The sequence below is a fragment of the Bombina bombina genome, chromosome 5, assembly GCF_027579735.1.
Source record: "Bombina bombina isolate aBomBom1 chromosome 5, aBomBom1.pri, whole genome shotgun sequence".
Lineage (NCBI taxonomy): Eukaryota > Metazoa > Chordata > Amphibia > Anura > Bombinatoridae > Bombina > Bombina bombina.
Window position 1 is genome coordinate 1001469537 of NC_069503.1, and position 22843 is coordinate 1001492379.

General features: G+C 38.2%; 1 protein-coding gene across 1 annotated transcript in view; it reads right to left on the minus strand.

Moving 5' to 3' along the window:
- Nucleotides 1-22843, minus strand: part of NIPAL2 (NIPA like domain containing 2) — a 164331-nt gene that overhangs the window by 17699 nt on the left and 123789 nt on the right. Inside the window, exons 6-7 of the mRNA XM_053715239.1 lie at nt 13018-13114; nt 10582-10717 (exon numbers count right to left, since the gene is read on the minus strand). Coding sequence (XP_053571214.1) covers nt 10582-10717; nt 13018-13114 — 233 coding nt within the window. The remainder of the gene's footprint in view (nt 1-10581; nt 10718-13017; nt 13115-22843) is intronic.

A 22843-nucleotide genomic window follows, 5' to 3' on the forward strand; every position in this document is an offset into this window, starting at 1 on the left:
AAAAAGCCCTGGGTTTACACAAGCATGCCATTTCCTGAACTAAAGAAAATGCTATACTTCAGTTAGAAAGGCTTAGGAACAGCCAGACCTCATGTAACCCCATACATATGTTTTATAAAGGTACACATCATGATTCAGATAGAGCATGCGATTTTAAACAACTTTCTAATTTACTTCTATTATCAGATTTCCTTTGTCCGTTAGGTATTTTTTGTTGAAAAGCACTGCTTGTGTCTGGAGCACTATATAGCAGCAGTTTTGCAAGAATATTATCCATTTGCAAGAGCACTCAATGGCAGCACTATTTCCTGCCATCTAGTGCTCCAGACTCCTACCTAGGTATCTCTTCAACAAAGAACACCTTTGGGAACAAAGTCAATTGTAAACTTTAAGGAATTCCAAAGGAGGCCTTTGCCCATGAAAATACTTGTCCAGGTTATCCCTTTAAAGATCAGTGCTCTTCATTGCTTGATTCTCAACAAATCTTCAGGTAGGTAATTGTAGGTTAAAGAAAAGAAAAAAGGGTAAATAAGAATGCTGAATGCTTGCTGTCAAACAAGTATATTTTAGCCAATCAGTGCTAATTCATAGGTAACTCCACGGGAGTGAGCACAATGTTATCTATATGGCACACATGAACTAGCGCTGTCTAGCTGTAGAAAAACTGTCAAAATGCACTCAGATAACAGGCGGCCTTCACAGGCTTATAAATGAGCATATGAGCTTACCTAGGTTTAGCTTTCAACAAAGAATACCAAGAGAACAAAGCAAATTTGATGATAAAAGTAAATTGGAAAGTTGTTTAAAATTGCATGCCCTATCTGAATCATGAAAGTTATTTTTTTTTTACTAGACTGTCCCTTTAAACCTCTAAATTTCAGCCCGTTTCTAAACTACTACAGGCCGGCCTCTTATCGCCTGCATTTTTAAAGCTTTTCACAGCAAGACACTGCTAGATCATGTGTGCCATATAGATAATACTGTGCTCACCTCCATGGAATTATTCATGAATCAGCACTGATTGGCTAAAATTCTGCAGAGGCTTAGATGCAAGGTAATCACAGATGTAAAAAGTATATTAATATAACAGTGTTGGTTATGTAAAACTGGGGAATAGGTAATAAAGGGATTATCTATCTTTTTAAACAGTAAACATTTTGGAGTAGGTTGTCCTTTTAAGCCTTAATCCAACCTTAATTTATTTCTATAGAATTTTAAGTTTAATTAGAAAGCACAATAGCAAGCAATAATAGTTATTTAGTTTTAAAAAGAAAAAGTGGTATTTCTAATTCCGTGCCAGTGCAGACCTTACAAGTTGCAATATAAGAGAAATAGAGTGTGCCGCTATCACTTAGAACTTTCCTTTCAAAGTATATATGTAATTCTAGATCAAGCATTATGGATTGCACTTGGCCAAGTGCAGAATTAAATTCAAACTTCTCACCGTGACCTACAAAGCCCTTACCAATGCAGACCCCACTACATGTCCTCATTAATCAACAAATATACTCCAGCCCGCCTCCTAAGATCCAACAATGACCAGCTTCTTGCATCTTCTATCACCACCTCCTCCCATGCTAGACTGCATGACTTCTCTTATACAACACCAAAGAACGCACTTCCTAGGGCTTTCCGACTTTCCTGTAATCTTTCTTTCTTTAAAGGCTCCCTAAAAACATTTTGTTCAAGGAAGCTTACCACCCAGCCAGTGTTCCCTCTAAGGCCAGATTTGTGAGCAGCCCAGCAGTGAAACAGTTAATAAGGGAACCAAACCTTGCAGTCTGCATTGTGTAGTGTTTTTCTAATTGCTATCATTAATGGGACAATTCACCCCAAAATTTTATCCCCTTTAAATTAAATTATTTGCAATAATCCTTTTTACCTACTAGAGTGTATTTAATTGGTTACAAGTAGCTTTTTTACTCCTATTTTAGCATTTGAAATAGCTGATTTAGCCTGTGATATGGCCACCTATACTGAAAGTTTTGATACTGGAGTATATGCTATTGACAAGCCTAAGGAACCACAGCCAGCAGAAGAAGTTACACTCTCAGTGGGATGCAGGATAGTTAAGTAATAAAATGATAATTGTCCATTGTTCTTTTTATGTATTTAGCTTTGGTGTTCCAGCCAAATAAAAGATAAGGAAGCAAGTGTGTGTACACAAAGTGATAACATAATGAGATCTGATATCACCTTTAAAGGGACAGTAAACCTCAAAAATAATGTTATATAATCCTGCACATAGTGCAGAATTATATAACATTATATTAGCGCAAACTTTATAAAACATAATATTCCCTTAGAATTTTTTAAAACAACGGTTGCTTTACAGACCCGCTCTCTGTGCTCTTCTGAGCGGGTCTGTTTTTTTCACACAGCGCATCGGGCCAGCTGTATAGTCACAGCCCAGCCCGACCGCGCCATTATACACAGTGCAGCTCGCTCCTGCTGTCAGACAGAGCGGGAGCGAACTGCACTTAGTGTTATGGCGCGGTCGGGCCGGGCTGTGACTATACAGCTGGCCCGATGCACTGTGTGAAAAAAACAAACAGACCCGCTCAGAAGAGCACAGAGAGCGGATCTGTAAAACAGCCGTAGCTTTAAAAAATTGTAAGGGAATATTATGTTTTATAAAGTTTGCGCTAATATAATGTTATATAATTCTGTACTATGTGCAGAATTATATAACATTATTTTTGAGGTTTACTGACACTTTACGTTCAACCCATTGTAATAGGCTGTGGTTTCAAAGCACAAAATAAGCTACTTTATATACACAAATAAGTAAGCATGAGAAAGCAGTTTCTCAAATATTTTATACTCTGCAGTTGGTATAACAAGTTATTTAAAATACATTAAAGGGACATTAAACACTAAATACATGCTAGATAGAATGATGCATTCAAAGCAAAGATTAGTCCATGACTAACATGTAGATGTATTTTTTAAAGTTTCATTAGTTGTTTAAAAAGTGACAAAATAAGTGTAAAGTTTTAGTGTCTATAAAACACTGGGAGCTGCCATGTTGCAACTTGTGTTACCTTCTCTGCTGTGGCCAATTAGGGTCAGTTATAAATAGGTCACTAGAGTGTGCAGCCAATGGTTGAGCTGGATTTAACAGTGTTCTGCACTTCCATTTCTAACAGGAACTGAAAAGCTCACAATTTCAGAATGGAATTACATACAAAGAGGACAAAATAAATAATGAAAGTATATTGCAGAGTTGTTTTATAAATACACAATTTATCATTTTATATTACCATCTCAAAGTGTTTAATGTCCCTTTAATGGAAAAACAATTTTACAGTGTACTAACTGTTTCACTGCGGAGCCATTAACAAAACTTGCATTAGAGGGAACACTGCACGCAACTCAGTAACAAATTAATTCCACTTATGTAATAATTGCCTTCGTCTAACTCTGTACTAACATCATTCTCACCCTTTTAGTCCCCACCTCCTGTTTCTCACCCTCCTAGATTGTAAGTTCACACGGGATAGGGCCCTCAATCCCTCCTGTATTCTCCTGTATTCGCTTGATAAATTTTGACCTGTCTCTTAAAAAACAGAATTTATGTTTACCTGATAAATTACTTTCTCCAACGGTGTGTCCGGTCCACGGCGTCATCCTTACTTGTGGGATATTCTCTTCCCCAACAGGAAATGGCAAAGAGCCCAGCAAAGCTGGTCACATGATCCCTCCTAGGCTCCGCCTTCCCCAGTCATTCGACCGACGTAAAGGAGGAATATTTGCATAGGAGAAATCATATGATACCGTGGTGACTGTAGTTAAAGAAAATAAATCATCAGACCTGATTAAAAAACCAGGGCGGGCCGTGGGCCGGACACACCGGTGGAGAAAGTAATTTATCAGGTAAACATAAATTCTGTTTTCTCCAACATAGGTGTGTCCGGTCCACGGCGTCATCCTTACTTGTGGGAACCAATACCAAAGCTTTAGGACACGGATGATGGGAGGGAGCAAATCAGGTCACCTAGATGGAAGGCACCACGGTTTGCAAAACCTTTCTCCCAAAAATAGCCTCAGAAGAAGCAAAAGTATCAAATTTGTAAAATTTGGTAAAAGTGTGCAGTGAAGACCAAGTCGCTGCCTTACATATCTGATCAACAGAAGCCTCGTTCTTAAAGGCCCATGTGGAAGCCACGGCCCTAGTGGAATGAGCTGTGATTCTTTCAGGAGGCTGCCGTCCGGCAGTCTCATAAGCCAATCTGATGATGCTTTTAAGCCCAAAAGATAGAGAGGTAGAAGTTGCTTTTTGACCTCTCCTTTTACCAGAATAAACAACAAACAAGGAAGATGTTTGTCTGAAATCCTTTGTAGCATCTAAATAGAATTTTAGAGCACGGACAACGTCCAAATTGTGTAACAAACGTTCCTTCTATGAAACTGGATTCGGACACAAAGAAGGTACAACTATCTCCTGGTTAATATTTTTGTTGGAAACAACCTTCGGAAGAAAACCAGGCTCAGTACGTAAAAAACCACCTTATCTGCATGGACCAGATAGGGCGGAGAACACTGCAGAGCAGATAACTCAGAAACTCTTCTAGCGGAAGAAATTGCAACCTAAAACAAAACTTTCCAAGATAATAACTTAATATCTACGGAATGTAAGGGTTCAAACGGAACCCCTTGAAGAACTGAAAGAACTAGATTAAGACTCCAGGGAAGAGTCAAAGGTCTGTAAACAGGCTTGATTCTAACCAGAGCCTGAACAAACGCTTAAACGTCTGGCACAGCTGCCAGCCTTTTGTGAAGTAAAACAGATAAAGCAGAGATCTGTCCCTTCAGAGAACTCGCAGAAAATCCTTTCTCCAAACCTTCTTGTAGAAAGGAAAGAATCTTAGGAATTTTTATCTTGTTCCATGGGAATCCTTTAGATTCACACCAACAGATATATTTTTTCCATATATTATGGTAAATTTTTCTAGTTACAGGCTTTCTAGCCTGAATAAGAGTATCTATTACAGAATCTGAAAACTCACGCTTTGATAAAATCAAGCGTTCAAACTCCAAGCAGTCAGTTGGAGGAAAACCAGATTCGGATGTTCGAATGGACCCTGAATAAGAAGGTCCTGTCTCAAAGGTAGCTTCCATGGTGGAGCCGATGACACATTCACCAGGTCTGCATACCAAGTCCTGCGTGGCCACACAGGAACTATAAAGGTCACCGAAGCCCTCTCCAGATTGATCCTGGCTACCAGCCTGGGAATGAGAGGAAACGGTGGGAATACATAAGCTAGGTTGAAGATCCAAGGTGCTACTATTGTATCCAATAGAGTCGCCTTGGGATCCCTGGATTTGGACCCGTAACAAGGGACCATGAAGTTCTGACGAGAGGCCATCAGAACCATGTCTGGAATGCCCCATAATTGAGTTATTTGGGCAAAGATTTCCAGATGGAGTTCCCACTCCCCCGGATGCTCCTCCATCGCCAGGGAACTCCTTGTTACCCCCTGATGGTTGATATATGTAACAGTCGTCATGATGTCTGATTGAAACCTTATGAATTTGGCCTTTGCTAGTCGAGGCCAAGCCTTGAGAGCATTGAATATCGCTCTCAGTTCCATTATGTTTATCGGGAGAAGAGAGTCTTCCCGAAACCATAGACCCTGAGTTTTCAGGGGTTCCCAGACCGCGCCCCAGCCCACCAGACTGGCGTCGGTCGTGACAATGACCTATTCTGGTCTGCGGAAGCTCATTCCCTGTGACAGGTTGTCCAGGGTCAGCCACCAACGGAGTGAATCTCTGGTTATTTGATCTACTTGTATCGTCGGAGACAAGTCTGTATAATCCCCATTCCACTGTCTGAGCATGCACAGGTGCAATGGTCTTAGATGAATTCGTGCAAAAGGAACTATGTCCATTGCCGCAACCATCAAACCTATTACTTCCATGGACTGCGCTATGGAAGGAAGAAGAACAGAATGAAGTACCTGACAAGAGCTTAGAAGTTTTGATTTTCTGGCCTCTGTCAGAAAAACCTTCATTTCTAAGGAAACTATTATTGTTCCCAAGAAGGGAACTCTTGTTGACGGGGACAGAGAACTTTTTTCTATGTTCACTTTCCACCTGTGAGATCTGAGAAAGGCTAGGACAATGTCCGTATGAGCCCTTGCTTTTGACAGAGACGACACTTGAATCAGGATGTCGTCCAAGTAAGGTACTACTGCAATGCCCCTTGGTCTTAGCACCGCTAGAAGGGACCCTAGTACCCTTGTGAAAATCCTTGGAGCAGTGGCTAATCCGAATGGAAGTGCCACAGGTAATGCTTGTCCAGAAAGGCGAACCTTAGGAACCGAAAATGTTCCTTGTGGATAGGAATACGTAGGTACGCATCCTTTAAGTCCACCGTGGTCATGAATTGACCTTCCTGGATGGTAGGAAGGATCGTTCGAATGGTTTCCATTTTGAATGATGAAACCCTTAGAAACTTGTTTAGAATCTTGAGATCTAAAATAGGTCTGAATGTTCCCTCTTTTTTGGGAATTATGAACAGGTTGGAGTAAAAACCCATCCCTTGTTCTCCTAATGGAACAGGATGAATCACTCCCATGCTTAACAGGTCTTCTACACAGTGTAAGAATGCCTGTTCGAAGATAATTGAGACCCGTGGAACCTTCCCCTTGGGGGTAGTTCCCTGAATTCCAGGAGATAACCTTGAGAAACTATTTCTAGCGCCCAAGGATCCTGAACATCTCTTGCCCCAGCCTGAGCAAAGAGAGAAAGTCTGCCCCCCACCAGATCCTTCCCAGATCGGGGGCCAACACTTCATGCTGTTTTGGTAGCAGTGGCAGGTGACTTGGCCTGCTTACCCTTGTTCCAGCCTTGCATCGGCCTCCAGGCTGGCTTGGTTTGAGAAGTATTACCCTCTTGCTTAGAGGGTGTAGAATTTGAGGCTGGTCCGTTTCTGCGAAAGGGACAAAAATTTGGCTTCTTTTTAGCCTTAAAAGACCTATCCAGAGGAAGGGCGTGGCCCTTTCCCCCAGTGATGTCTGAAATAATCTCTTTCAAGTCAGGGCCAAACAGTGTTTTACCCTTGAAAGGGATGTTAAGCAAAAGTGCTCTGCGCGCCACGATAGCAAACCCTGAATTATTCGCCGCTAATCTAGCTAATTGCAAAGCGGCATCTAAAATAAAAAAGAGTTAGCCAATTTAAGAGCTTGAACTCTGTCCAAAACCTCCTCGTACGAAGATTCTTTATTGAGCGACTTTTCTAGTTCTTCGAACCAGAAACACGCAGCTGTAGTGACAGGAACAATGCATGAAATTGGTTGTAGAAGGTAACCTTGCTGAACAAACATCTTTTTAAGCAAACCCTCTAACCTTTAATCCATAGGATCTTGAAAGTACAACTATCTTCTATAGGAATAGAAGTGCGTTTGTTTAGAGTAGAAACCGCCCCCTCGACCTTGGGGACTGTATGCTATAAGTCCTTTCTGGGGTCGACTATAGGAACTAATTTCTTAAATATAGGGGGAGGACAAAAGGTATGCCGGGCCTTTCCCACTCCTTATTTACTATGTCCGCCACCCGCTTGGGTATAGGAAAAACATCGGGGGGCACCGGAACCTCTAGGAACTTGTCCATCTTACCTAATTTCTCTGGAATGACCAAATTGTCACAATCATCCAGAGTAGATAATACCTCCTTAAGTAGTGCGTGGAGATGTTGAAATTTAAATTTAAAAGTTACAATATCAGGTTCTGCTTGTTGAGAAATTTTCCCTGAATCTGAAATTTCTCCCTCAGACAAAACCTCCCTCCTGGCCCCTTCAGATAGGTGTGAGGGTATGTCAGAACAGATATTATCAGCGTCCTCTTGCTCTTCAGTGTTTAAAACAGAGCAATCACGCTTTCTCTGATAAGTAGGCATTTTGGAAAAAATGCATGCAATAGAATTATCCATTACAGCCATTAATTGTTGTATGGTAATAAGTATTGGCGCACTAGATGTACTAGGGGCCTCTTGTGTGGGCAAAACTGGTGTAGACACAGAAGGGGATGATGCAGTACCATGCTTACTCCCCTCATTAGAGGAATCATCTTGGGCAATATCATATCTATGGCATTATTATCCCTACTTTGTTTGGACATTATGACACAAATATATCACATATATTTAAATGGGGAGACACATTGGCTTTCATACATATAGAACATCGTTATCTGATGGTTCAGACATGTTAAACAGGCTTAAACTTGTCAACAAAGCACAAAAAACGTTTTACAATAAAACCGTTACTGTCCCTTTAAATTTCAAACTGAACACACTTTATTACTGAATATGTGAAAAAGTATGAAGGAATTGTTCAAATTTCACCAAAATTTCACCACAGTAACTTAAAGCCTTAAAAGTATTGCACACCAAATTTGAAAGCTTTAACCCTTAAAATAACGGAACCGGAGACGTTTTTACATTTAACCCCTATACAGTCCCAGGTATCTGCTTTGCTGAGACCCAACCAAGCCCAGAGGGGAATACGATACCAAATGATGCCTTCTATAAGCTTTTTCAGTGGTTCTTAGCTCCTCACACATGCATCTGCATGCCATGCTTTCCAAAAACAACTGCGCATTAGAGGCGCGAAAATGAGGCTCTGTCTATGACTAGAAAAGGCCCCCAGTGAAAAAGGTGTCCAATACAGTGCCTGCCGTTTTTATTAAAACAATCCCCAAGATTTAACAACTATTAAAAGTAATAATCTGCCAAATATACTTAGTAAAGTAATCGTTTTAGCCCAGAAAAATGTCTACCAGTTTTTTAAGCCCTAATGAAGCCCTTTATTCTTTTACTTAAACTAAGAAAATGGCTTACCGGTTCCCATAGGGAAAATGACAGCTTCCAGCATTACCGAGTCTTGTTAGAAATGTGTCATACCTCAAGCAGCAAAAGTCTGCTCACTGTTTCCCCCAACTGAAGTTAATTCCTCTCAACAGTCCTGTGTGGAAACAGCCATCGATTTTAGTAACGGTTGCTAAAATCATTTTCCTCTTACAAACAGAAATCTTCATCTCTTTCCTGTTTCAGAGTAAATAGTACATACCAGCACTATTTTAAAATAACAAACTCTTGATTGAAGAATAAAAACTACATTTAAACACCAAAAAACTCTAAGCCATCTCCGTGGAGATGTTGCCTGTACAACGGCAAAGAGAATGACTGGGGAAGGCGGAGCCTAGGAGGGATCATGTGACCAGCTTTGCTGGGCTCTTTGCCATTTCCTGTTGGGGAAGAGAATATCCCACAAGTAAGGATGACGCCGTGGACCGGACACACCTATGTTGGAGAAATATTGTATCGTACTTTTAACTTTTGTACCCATGGACAGCACTGCGGTGTTTGTTGGTGCTTTATAAATAAAGTATAATAAAAATAATAAAGAGTACAAAATAGTCCACCACTATTAGAGATGGAAAAATGTTTTGCAACACTTGAAAAATGAAATTAATTTTAACACATTTGATTACCAAATTTTGATGGATTTTCATTCTTATCAACATTCGATTGTCCAAAACTAATGTCCACAGGACTATTCGTTCTACCAAATGACTTGCACTTTCACCACATTCACCCATCCAAGCACTTGACTTGTAATTTATCCCTATGCATGTTATGCTTCTGAGCTGTGTGTTAAACCACTTTTAAGAGGGTAAAACACAGTTTGCAAAGGGCATTTTTGTGATTATAAAATGATCTAACACATAAGATTCATGTATTTTTTCCATTAAAATGTCACTTTAAGGTATGACAACGGATACCTAGTCTAATATATATCGGGTAAAGTCAGATACTGGGTAATCCTAGGATTACCCAGGTGAAACAGACATTACCCAAGAGGCTGTGGGTAAAGCCCGATGTAAGATCATAAATCCCCTCATCGAGTCATCGATTCACTGCATCAAACATATAGCACTGTGATTCCCCCATCTTTACTATCTTTTTTGCCTCTGCCTAAGGGGTTCAAGGGTGATGAAGCCCCCCCCCTTGTAAACTTCATTCCCCATGGTTCACTTGGGGTGGATGCCAGAGGATTGGGGGGGGCACCTTCCTTGAACCTCCGAGGTGGAGGCAAAATAAATTGTGTAGATGGGGGAATAACAGTACATTGAGCTTTACCCACAGCTGCTTCGGTAATGTCCGTTTTACCCAGGTAATCATAAGATTACCCATAACATATATATACAGGCACACATATATACACACACACACAGTAATCAAGTCATAGTGCTTCACTTGGCTACAAGCATAGCAATGGTGTTGTAGGCTGTGATGGTTGCTATTATTGACAGAGGGGGAGAAGTTGGCTAAAAACCCTATTACGAAGCCAAAAGACTGCCAATGGTACTGATACTTTGAGGTGGTTGAGTTGAAAGAATAAATCAACATGGAGAAAGTCCATCAAAACACAGTACAGCTTTCCTATATGCACAATGTACTTTGTGTGCAGAAATGTAAATGTGAGTAATTTGATCAAGCAGTAAATATGAATAAGTAAACAAATACTTCTGTATGAAGTCAATGAAATTCATTTTATAGTCATATTGCACAACTTACTTGACCTGGAAGATACATGACGCAACCATTATAATAGCCATGACATAAAATATTGGATAGGTCAGCTGAATTTCCCCCTTCAAGGTCGTCATTATCATTCCAGCAACGGCTTTTACAGAAATCACTGTCAAGGAAGCTTTAAAACCAAACAAATAAATAAATGCATACATACATAAACACAAATATAAATGAACACAAAAGGGATAGCATTTGTGTAGGTGCATACACACTAAGAGCTCAAAACATATCACATCCTATTAAAAAAAAAAAGTGTCAGTAAAATATTTAAAATTTTTGAATGTGAAACAGCTGGTTGTGCTCAGCTATAATTAACATTTCAATGCACAGTTATGTTCAGACATAGACAACATTAGCAGGTCTGCTTTACCTGCAGGCTCAGTCCATTTATGGGTATGTCCTTGATTAGAACAGGTGATTTTAAGAACATGAAGAACCAATTTCACATGCAGTAGGTATAACAAGTTACTTTAAGGGGAAACAAATGTCATAGCACTTTGTCCCTTTAAGAGTTGGCTCCTTAAGCAATTCCTCAAGCGATTCCCTTGAAAAGATTTAAGAATATTCCTACTACCGATTATGTACCTTCCAGTTATAACTCCAACAACCATAAACTATTCCTTCATGGCTATTTAGGTATATTTGGTATATATTTGGTAAGTATTAAACTTTGTAAATCACTTAAAAGAGATCGCTGCCTGCCCCAGTCCTTCTTCACAGTATATTCAAAGATAGTCTAGATGTTGGTCTGGCGGCGCTATTTCTCTTAGGGAACCAGGCTGATAAGTAGTCTGTCTTGCACTCCAGTTACACCAATATTTTTTAACCTCCCAAAAGATAATGAACCCAAAATAGTGTAGTCAAAACTCAAACTCAAAAAATGAGTAAAACCAATGGAAAATACTCACAGGGTTCAAAACCGTTAAACAGCTTTTATTTTCAGAAACACCATCAAAACAGTGATATACATCTTCATAAATTCCTTTTAAAACAATGTTAAAAGCTCTTTGTGTTCCAGAAATTCTATTTTCTTTATCGAGAGCACTTTGTAGGCTTTTTTTTATTGATGTGCTCTCTATAAAGACAATATAATGGCCAAAGTGCGTAGAGCTTTTTACATTGTTTTGAAATAAATTTATGAAGCTGTACTTTATAGCCGTTTGCTGGTGTTTCTGTAAATAGTCATTTAACCGTTTTGAAACCTGTGAGCATTTTAAATTGGTTTTGTGTGACGTTTCTCCACTATTTTGGGTTCATTATTTTTTGGATGTTAAAGTGATTGGTGTAACCGGTGTGCAAGACAGGTAACTATTCAGCCTGGTTTGCTACGAGACAGCGCCGCAAGACCAACATCCAGATTATATAGGTATATTAAAAGGGATAGAAAAGTCAAAATTAAAGTTGTATGATTCAGAAAGACACCTTTAAATTCACTTCTATTTTCAAATGTGTTTTGTTCTCTTAGTATCCCTTGTTGAAAAAGAATATCCTACACTAATGGGAACTAGTCGCTGATTGGTGCCTGCACACATTTGCCTCTTGTGATTGGCTAACTAGATGTGTTCATCTAGCTGCCAGTAATGCAATGCTGTTCCTTCAGCAAAGGATAACAAGAAAATGAAGCAAATTTGATAATAGAAGTAAATTGCAAAATTGTTTAAAATTGTATGTTCTATCCAAATCAGGAAAGAAAATGTTGGGGTTTTCTGTCCCTTCAATAATTATTGGTCCAATTATAAACATTGCTCAGAGAATACATCTAGTATTTCTAGATCAATTTGATTGGTCAATCAATGTTCTCCCCAGGACCTATTTAATAGGCACACCAATTGGCTAATTTTACTAACCACCCAGCACACATCATCATTAAATCAATTTGTAAATTATGAAATTCATGTGTGCTTTGTAACTATTATAAATAACAGAAAACGTTAGAATATTGAAACGTATTACAAATGCACTCCTCCCGATAATATCACCATGCTGGCAACATTTTCCGTGGAGAACAGTGTAAATACTAAGGGCAACCAAACTTTTTTTGTATGAAATCTAAATTTTCTTTTATTTGAAATATGTAATTTATCACAAAGCCCCCTTTTCTACTAACTCGTCATATGAAGGTGACATATTTACTGGAATGTGACTAGTTTGGTTTTGTTACATTGCATAACTTCTAACTATCCATGTTTGCTAATAGTCCATGCATGGTAGATTGATTTTATATATATATATATATATATATATATACATACATACATACATACATACATACATACATACACACATATACATATATACACACAGTATATATAAACGCAACGGGGGAACAAGTTGAGCATTTATATGATGTGAAACTCCTTTAAATAAAATGTCAATAAAAATATGCAGGAAATGTATTAGAAAAAAACATGTACTTACCTAGTATTGCTACTAATAATAGCAAAACCAATATATGATTCATTTCTTTTTTCTTGTGTAGAAATAGTAAGACACAGAAGATGATTATTTCTAGGATCTACAAGTAAAAAACAAACAAAATTATTTCAACCTTCAACTTATTATCCTCACCTGAATATTATCTACATTATAATTATTACAATATTAATGTAGATACAGCATGTGATTAAAGTACCATTAAAGACAGTAGAACAGCATAATCAACAAATGCATAATAAATAGACAATGCAAAAGCAATTTCTTTGAATTTTAAAAACAGTAGTATATTTTTTTCTGCCAAATTTCACTTAGTTCCATTTTATTTTCAACTGTATCACGTGACAGTCATCAGCCAATCACAAAATGCATTTAAGTATATTCTGTGAATTCTTGCACATGCTCAGTAGAAGCTGGTGCCTCAAAATATGTGCCTATAAAAAGTGTGCACACATTTAGATAATGAAAGTGAATTGAAAGGTTGTTTAAACGGTGTGCTTTATACTATTCATGAAAGTTTAGTTTTTACTTTAGAGGTCCTTTAAAAAACACTTCATGAAACACCAGCTCCTACTGAGCATGTGCAAGAGTTCAGAGCATATATGTATGTGTTTTGTGATTGGCAGATGGCTGTCACTTGATAAAGAGGGAAGATGGAAGTAACTTAGAAATGTGTCAGGAAAAAAAAATCTACTACTCGTCTGAAAACATAATTTATGTAACTTACCTGATAAATTCATTTCTTTCATATTAGCAAGAGTCCATGAGCTAGTGACATATGGGATATACATTCCTACCAGGAGGGGCAAAGTTTCCCAAACCTCAAAATGCCTATAAATACACCCCTCACCACACCCACAAATCAGTTTAACGCATAGCCAAGAAGTGGGGTGATAAGACAAAAGTGCGAAAGCATAAAAAATAAGGAATTGGAATAATTGTGCTTTATACAAAAAATCATAACCACCACAAAAAGGTGTGGGCCTCATGGACTCTTGCTAATATGAAAGAAATGAATTTATCAGGTAAGTTCTTACATAAATTATGTTTTCTTTCATGTAATTAGCAAGAGTCCATGAGCTAGTGACGTATGGGATAATGAATACCCAAGATGTGGATCTTCCACGCAAGAGTCACTAGAGAGGGAGGGATAAAATAAAGACAGCCAATTCCGCTGAAAATAATCCACACCCAAAATAAAGTTTAAATCTTATAATGAAAAAAAACTGAAATTATAAGCAGAAGAATCAAACTGAAACAGCTACCTGAAGAACTTTTCTACCAAAAACTGCTTCAGAAGAAGAAAACACATCAAAATGGTAGAATTTAGTAAAAGTATGCAAAGAAGACCAAGTTGCTGCTTTGCAAATCTGATCAACCGAAGCTTCATTCCTAAACACCCAGGAAGTAGAAACTGACCTAGTAGAATGAGCTGTAATCCTTAGAGGCGGAGTTTGACCCGACTCGACATAAGCATGATGAATTAAAGATTTCAACCAAGATGCCAAAGAAATGGCAGAGGCCTTCTGACCTTTCCTAGAACCGGAAAAGATAACAAATAGACTAGAAGTCTCTCAGAAATTCTTAGTAGCTTCAACATAATATTTCAAAGCTCTAACTACATCCAAAGAATGCAATGATCTCTCCTTAGAATTCTTAGGATTAGGACACAATGAAGGAACCACAATTTCTCTACTAATGTTGTTAGAATTCACAACCTTAGGTAAGAATTTAAAAGAAGTTCGCAACACCGCCTTATCCTGATGAAAAATCAGAAAAGGAGACTCACAAGAAAGAGCAGATAATTCAGAAACTCTTTTGCAGAAGAGATGGCCAAAAGAAACAAAACTTTCCAAGAAAGTAATTTAATGTCCAGCGAATGCATAGGTTCAAATGGAGGAGCTTGAAGAGCCCCCAGAACCAAATTCAAACTCCAAGGAGGAGAAATTGACTTAATAACAGGTTTTATACGAACCAAAGCTTGTACAAAACAATGAATAACAGGAAGACTAGTAATCTTTCTGTGAGAAAGAACAGAAAGAGCAGAGATTTGTCCTTCAAGGAACTTGCAGACAAACCTTTATCCAAACCATCTGAAGAAACTGTAAAATTCTAGGAATTCTAAAAGAATGCCAAGAAAATGATGAGAAAAACACCAAGAAATGTAAACCTTCCAGACTCGATAATATATCTTCCTAGATACAGATTTACGAGCCTGTAACATAGTATTAATCAGAGAGTCAGAGAAACCTCTATGACTGAGAATCAAGCGATCAATCTCTACACCTTCAAATTTAAGGATTTGAGATCCTGATGGAAAAAAGGACCTTGTGATAGAAGGTCTGGTCTTAACGGAAAAGTCCACAGTTGGCAAGTGGCCATCCGGACAAGATCCGCATACCAAAACCTGTGAGGCCATGCTGGAGCCACCAGCAGAACCGACGAGCACCCCTTAGAATCTTGGAAATTACTCTTGGAAGAAGAACTAGAGGTGGAAAGATATAGGCAGGATGATACTTCCAAGGAAGTGACAATGCATCCACTGCCTCCGCCTGAGGATCCCTGGATCTGGACAGATACCTGGGAAGCTTCTTGTTTAGATGAGAAGCCATCAGATCTATTTCTGGAAGTCCCCACATTTGAACAATCTGAAGAAATACCTCAGGGTGAAGAGATCATTCGCCCGGATGTAACGTTTGGTGACTGAGATAATCCGCTTCCCAATTGTCTATACCTGGGATATGAACCGCAGAAATTAGACAGGAGCTGGATTCCGCCCAAACCAGAATTCGAGATACTTCTTTCATAGCCAGAGGACTGTGAGTCCCTCCTTGATGATTGACATATGCCACAGTTGTGACATTGTCCGTCTGAAAACAAATGAACGACTCTCTCTTAGAAGAGGCCATGACTGAAGAGCTCTGAAAATTGCACGGAGTTCCAAAATATTGATTGTTAATCTCACCTCCTGAGATTCCCAAACCCCCTTGTGCTGTCAGAGACCCCCAAACAGCTCCACAACCTGTCAGACTTGCATCTGTTTAAATCTCAGTCCAGGTTGGAAGAACAAAAGAAGCCCCCTGAATTAAACGATGGTGGTCTGTCCACCACGTCAGAAAGTGTCGAACAATCGATTTTAAAGATATTAATTGAGATATCTTTGTATAATCCCTGCACCACTGGTTCAGCATACAGAGCTGAAGAGGTCGCATGTGAAAACGAGCAAAGGGAACTGCGTCCAATGCAGCAGTCATAAGACCTAGAATTTCCATGCATAAGGCTACCGAAGGGAAAGATTGAGACTGAAGGTTTCGACAAGCTGAAACCAATTTCAGACGTCTCTTGGCCGTCAGAGACAGAGTCAAGGACACTGAATCTATCAGGAAACCTAAAAAAGGTTACCCTTGTCTGAGGAATCAACGAACTTTTTGGTAAATTGATCCTCCAACCATATTCTAGAAGAAACAACACTCATAAAAGACTGGAAAGGTTCTTTCTAGTGAAAATGAGCAAAGGGAATTGAATCCAATGCCGTGGCCATAAGACCTAAAACTTATATGCATATATAGCAACTGAAGGAAATAACAGAGACTAAAGGTACCGACAGACGGAACCCAATAGAATTATCCCTCGTCTGATAGAGACAAAGACAGTGACACAAACTTTCTGGAAACCTAAAAAAAAGGTGACCCTTGTGTGAGGAATCAAGAGCTTTCGAAAAAAAGATCCTCTAACTATGTCCTGAAGAGCAAGTGAATCATATGAGATTCCGCATCCTCAGAAAATAATCTGAATGAAAACAGAAAATTGAAAATATGCATTTATTGTATCTAATGAAAACAAATAATGCTATCAATGACCATAAAAAGGCAAAATAGTTTGAATAAAACTCCAAACCTGGTTCCTAAAAAAGGAACTGGAAGAAATACCCCAGAAGATTCCAGGTCTGAGCAGCGCTTGAACCCCATGGGTGCCCAGCCATGCTTCAACAGTACCCAAAATATATAGGACAGAAACACACTTAAAGAAAGTGTAAGCCTTACTGGAATAAAATCAAAGACATTTGGACAAAATAGAACCAAATAAATTTCAAAGAAGTCTTAACCTGCCCCTTACCAGCCAAGCTGGAATACGGCACGAACATCGCAATATTAGGGAGCTGATTTCTAACCCCAATTACAAACATGTTACTTGGGAAAGAACTCAGGAATTCGTTCCTTAATAAGAACAACTAAACTAGAATAAGCTTAAAGTTTTAGTCTTAGAACTCAATCTTGAAGCCCAGAGTAACAGTTAAGAATTGAATCCAATTATAAAACAAATAATTGATTATCTTAAAACAAAATTCTTCTAGCTAAAATAGCTAAAGACATAGATTAACCCTCATTTGCGAAAATATTCAATAAAATGAAGACACAAATGAAATTATTAGCATGATAGTCCAGTTTAAAGGACCAGTCAATACAGTGGACTTGCATAATCAATAAATGCAAAACAACAAGACAAATGCAACAGCACCTAGTCTAGTAAATGTTGTCCTTTAACAATGCTAAAATAAATCATAATCTGATACTTGATCTTAAAGTAAACAGAAAAAATGAAGCAATTGCAATATCCAAATAAATCACAGGACCAAGAAAAGTACCTAAAAAAAAACATCAGAGAAGGATAAATCAGTATGTTGTTGGTCATTTGAAACTTCAAAAATTAAAAAAGAAGTGAAAAAGACCTAAAAAATTTTATTAGAAGGCACGAAGTCAGACAAAGCCTTTAAAATAGAATCAGAAAATATTTCTTATAAATCTTCTAAATATTTCTTGTACATAAAATGTAAGAATGGAAATATATAAAGCATAAACACTAATGGATTGTGCATGTAAAAGTATATAATAATACCTTATTACAAACCATAGCTAAAGATAAACATTTATAACATTTAAAATAAATGAACTTAGCTTTGGTAGAACTGAAACTCAGTTAAGCGTTTTTCCAGAAGTGGCTTCTGATTCAGGGACAATCTGAGACATCTTGCAATATGTAATAGAAGAAACAACATATAAAGCAAAAATGATCAAATTCCTTAAATGACAGTTTCAGGAATGGGAAAAAAAATGACAATGAACAAGCTTCTAGCAACCAGAAGCAATAAATAATGAGACTTAAATATTGTGGAGACAAAAATGACGCTCAAATTTTTCAGCGCCAAAAAAGCCACCCACATTATTTGGCGCCTAAATGCTTTTGGCGCCAAAAATGGCGCCACATCCGGTAACGCCGAAATGTTTTGGTGCAAAAACGTCAAAAAATGACGCAACTTCCGGCGACAAGTATGACGCCGGAAATGACAAAAAAAATTTTGCGCCAAGAAAGTCAGCACCAAGAATGACGCAATAAAATGAAGCATTTTCAGCCCCCGCGAGCCTAACAGCCCACAGGAAAAAAGTCAAATTTTAAGGTAAGAAAAAAATGATTTATTCATATGCATTATTCCAAATATGAAACTGACTGTGTGAAATAAGGAACGTTGAACATCCTGAATCAAGGCAAATAAATGTTTAAACACATATATTTAGAACTTTATATAAAAGTGCCCAACCATAGCTTAGAGTGTCACAGAAAATAAGACTTACTTACCCCAGGACACTCATCTACATGTAGTAGAAAGCCAAACCAGTACTGAAACGAGAATCAGTAGAGGTAATGGTATATATAAGAGTATATCGTCGATCTGAAAAGGGAGGTAAGAGATGAATCTCTACGACCGATAACAGAGAACCTATGAAATAGACCCCGTAGAAGGAGATCATTGAATTCAAATAGGCAATACTCTCTTCACATCCCTCTGACATTCACTGCACGCTGAGAGGAAAACCGGGCTCCAACCTGCTGCGGAGCGCATATCAACGAAGAATCTAGCACAAACTTACTTCACCACCTCCACAGGAGGCAAAGTTTGTAAAAATTGATTTGTGGGTGTGGTGAGGGGTGTATTTATAGGCATTTTGAGGTTTGGGAAACTTTGCCCCTCCTGGTAGGAATGTATATCCCATACGTCACTAGCTCATGGACTCTTGCTAATTACATGAAAGAAATTCAATGTTATCACATTTTCTTTTTGAAACCCAAAAGTGCATAATCAATAAATGCATAATAAAAAGATAAGATAAATATGCTTACGATGCATTTCAAGCATTATGCCAACAATGTAAATCTGGCATACAAAGTCTGCTAATTAAAACATTTATTTCATTTGCTGATATTTTTTCAATTATAAGGGACATGAAATCCATTTTATCATGATTCAGATAGAGCATACATTTTTGAACAACTTTACAATTTAATTCCATTACCAACTTTTTTATCTTGGTATTCTTTGCTGAAGGAGCAGCAGTGAACTACTGGGAGCTATCTGTACACATTGGTAAACCAACGACAAGAAGCATATAAGCACAGCCACCATTCAGCAACTAGCTCAAAGCTGCTGAGCCTAACTATGAATGCTTTTTAACACAGGATACAAAGTGAAACTAAGCAAATTAGATAATAAAAGTAAATATCATGGGGGGGGGGGGGGGTAATTTCATGTCCCTATAAGTGAATAACTGCTAATAAATGCTATGCATATATAAAATTTACATGAATGCCCCTATAACATTTCCAACAGTCTATCCAGTGTTTATAAGGTTAGATATAACTCACTTGACAATTTGTTATTTTTTTTTATTATGAGTTCTTAGTGAGTCACAGTTCTTTGTATTCATTAAATTGCATATCAATTGAGCGTGCTGTTAGGCGTTGAAGATGCATAATCACGTGTTTATTACTAATATGTTTATTAATGTTTATACTTTTAAATGGACCCGTTTAAAATGTATTACTGGCAGTTAATTTTGTACATTTTATCAGCATCTGCTCACTGACAGATAGGAAACATGAAGATTGGCAGAAAACTACTAAGATGCTATCATCTATTATATGTACGACTTACACAATTTGTATTTTTTTTTTTTTAATAGCTTCTTGCTATAATCCTATTAAAATAAAATAATAATAATATTAGCAATAATAGTAATAGCTTGATACTGCTGCACTTCCCAAGGTTAACATTAAAGAGGAATATCTTGTTTCCCTAAATCCTATTTATCTATAGAGCCTTTTCACTATAGTATGAAGAGATGAGTGAGCATTAGTGAGCAGACTATATACAATAATGTGTACTAAGGCGGCTGAAAATGCTGCTGTTGTGTTAGAAAGTGTTAATAGTCATCTTGGACTTGAGAGGCACTGTGTTTCATGCGTCAATGCCGTGAATGAATAGTTAAAGGGAAATTAGCCCAAAATGTTTCTTTCATTATTCAAAAAGAGAACACAATAAAAAAAAAAAAAAAGTGCTACAGACACATGTTTTTCAACAAAGATTAAGAAAAGATTAAGAAAATTAAGACAATTTTCTAATAGAAGTAAATTGGAAAGTTGTTTAAAATGGTTCGTTATATCTGAACCATGAAAGAAAAGGTTTTGGGTTTTATATCCCTTTAACGACCTAGGACGAGCCAGGCTGACTTCCTTAGGAAAACTGATGGTCTGTCGGTTCCTCAGGGAGCACTTTTGGTATGCCTTGATGTAGAAGGACTCTACTCCTCGATCCCGCACAAGGTAGGCAATGAGGCATGTAAACATTTCCTCATGACAAGAGGAGTCCACATCCAAAAGCATACGGACTTTGTGGTGGAATTACTGACTTTTGTACTCACTAACAACATCTTTATGTTCAATAACAAAGTTTACAAACAGCTGCAAGGCACGGCTATGGGCGCTACGTGCGCCCCAACATATGCCTGCCTTCACCTTGGAATCTGGGAAATGGAAGAGGTGTTTCAGGACCCTCTCTTTGAGAGATACATCCACATATGGTTGAGATATGTGGATGACATATTTCTCATATGGGAGGGCCCTGAGGCCCTCAAAGAATTTGTTGGTAATCTAAATTTGAACAGGAATATCTCCTTAACTCTGCAATATAGCAGAGAAGAGATTTCCTTCCTAGATGTCAAGGTGAAAATAGAAAGAGGGACAATTGTGACTGAAAACTATCGTAAAGATACGGCCACGAACAGTCTTCTATTGGCATCTAGCCATCACCCTAACCATTTAAAGAAAGGCATTCCTAAGGGGCAGTTCCTTAGGTTGCTTAGAAACTGTTCAACAAAAGAAAGGTACTTAAAACATGCGGTAGACATGGAAAAGAGATTCTTGGATAGAGGATATTCGAAAAGAACTGTAAGAGGGGCGTCCAAGTATGCTATGCATGCTGATAGAGACAAACTTCTACTGCCCAAAGAGAAGGTAAAAGATCCAAAAAATAGGTTAATTGATGACTACAACTGCCACTGGCATACCTTAAGGAACATCATTGCCAAGAATTGGCAAGTTCTTACCAGTGATGCAGGAGTATCTCAAGAAGTAGGTGAGCTCCCAAGCATTACTGTGAGGAGGGCACCAAACTTAAAAGATAAACTCGTGAATATTCAATATGTGTCCAAATCTAAACAGACTGACTGGTTGACCAAACATAGATCATCAGGCAATTAACCCTGTGGCAAATGTGTAGCATGTAAGTACATGCTAAAAACTAAAGAGTTCAGTACAAACACGGGTAAAACCTATAAACTCAAATACTTTGTGAATTGTAACACAGAGGGTGTTATTTATCTACTATCTTGCAGTTGCCCACGTTTTTACGTGGGAAAAACTAGGAGAGCCATAAAAGACCGCATAACCGAACATCGTGATGCTGTAAAGAACAAAAATCCCAAAAGTAATGTGGCGAGACACTTTGAAATGACTCACGACTGTAATCCTGACTCCTTGAGATTTGTGGGCATTGACCGAGGCATCATAAATGGCAGAGATGGGGATACTGACAAGACCCTCCTCAGAAAAGAATGCAGGTGGATTTCAATCCTTGAAAACCAGCTTCCATATGGTCTCAATGACAAGCTGGATATGGCCTGCTTTCTATGATATGCCCATGGTATCCTAATTCTATAGGTAGAGGTTATGTACAAAAAGTTGTTATTACAGAAACCATATGAATATATTATATATACTTCTACATAAGACGTTAATTTCTTTTAATATATAAAAAATCTTTTATCTTCTGTATCTTGCACCTAGTATAAGTAACGTTTTGCTATACACAGTTTCTACTATGTACTTTATCCTGGATGAGTAACAAAGAAACTTTTGTTTAAGTATATATGCAGTGTGCTATTATTTCACTTTCCAGCAGAGGCGCTAGTACCTACTCCTATAAATTAGGACGTAATGATGACAGCTGAATACCGCCCTGACGAAGCCCGGTCTGAAGTACAGACGAGCGGGTGAAACGCGAGTCGGCATTGGCTAAGCCGACCGGACATGTGACACATGCTTCTACCGCTGCAGTTTGGATCCGTGTATGGAGACTTTCTCCCTGCTTACTAGCTCTGTTTGAGCCATCATCTCCACAACTGTGAGGAGCTTGGACAAAAAAAGACAACAATAACGGACATTTTATGTATAAGGTTGTATGAATCCCCTTTTCTAAAGTACAAGCAGTGTTATTGCCAGCTATCATACTGGGATTTATCGTGTTGGATGCTGTTCCCTGTCGAGGACTATGCTTGCTTGGGATTTATGAAATGACCGCTGTCTAAAACACAGAACTGCATATTTTGTCTTGTTGAAAAACAACTAGGACAAGTGACACTACTGCTTTTGCTTATACATATGCTTGCCAGGACTATACCTGATGAATTTGCTTGCCTAT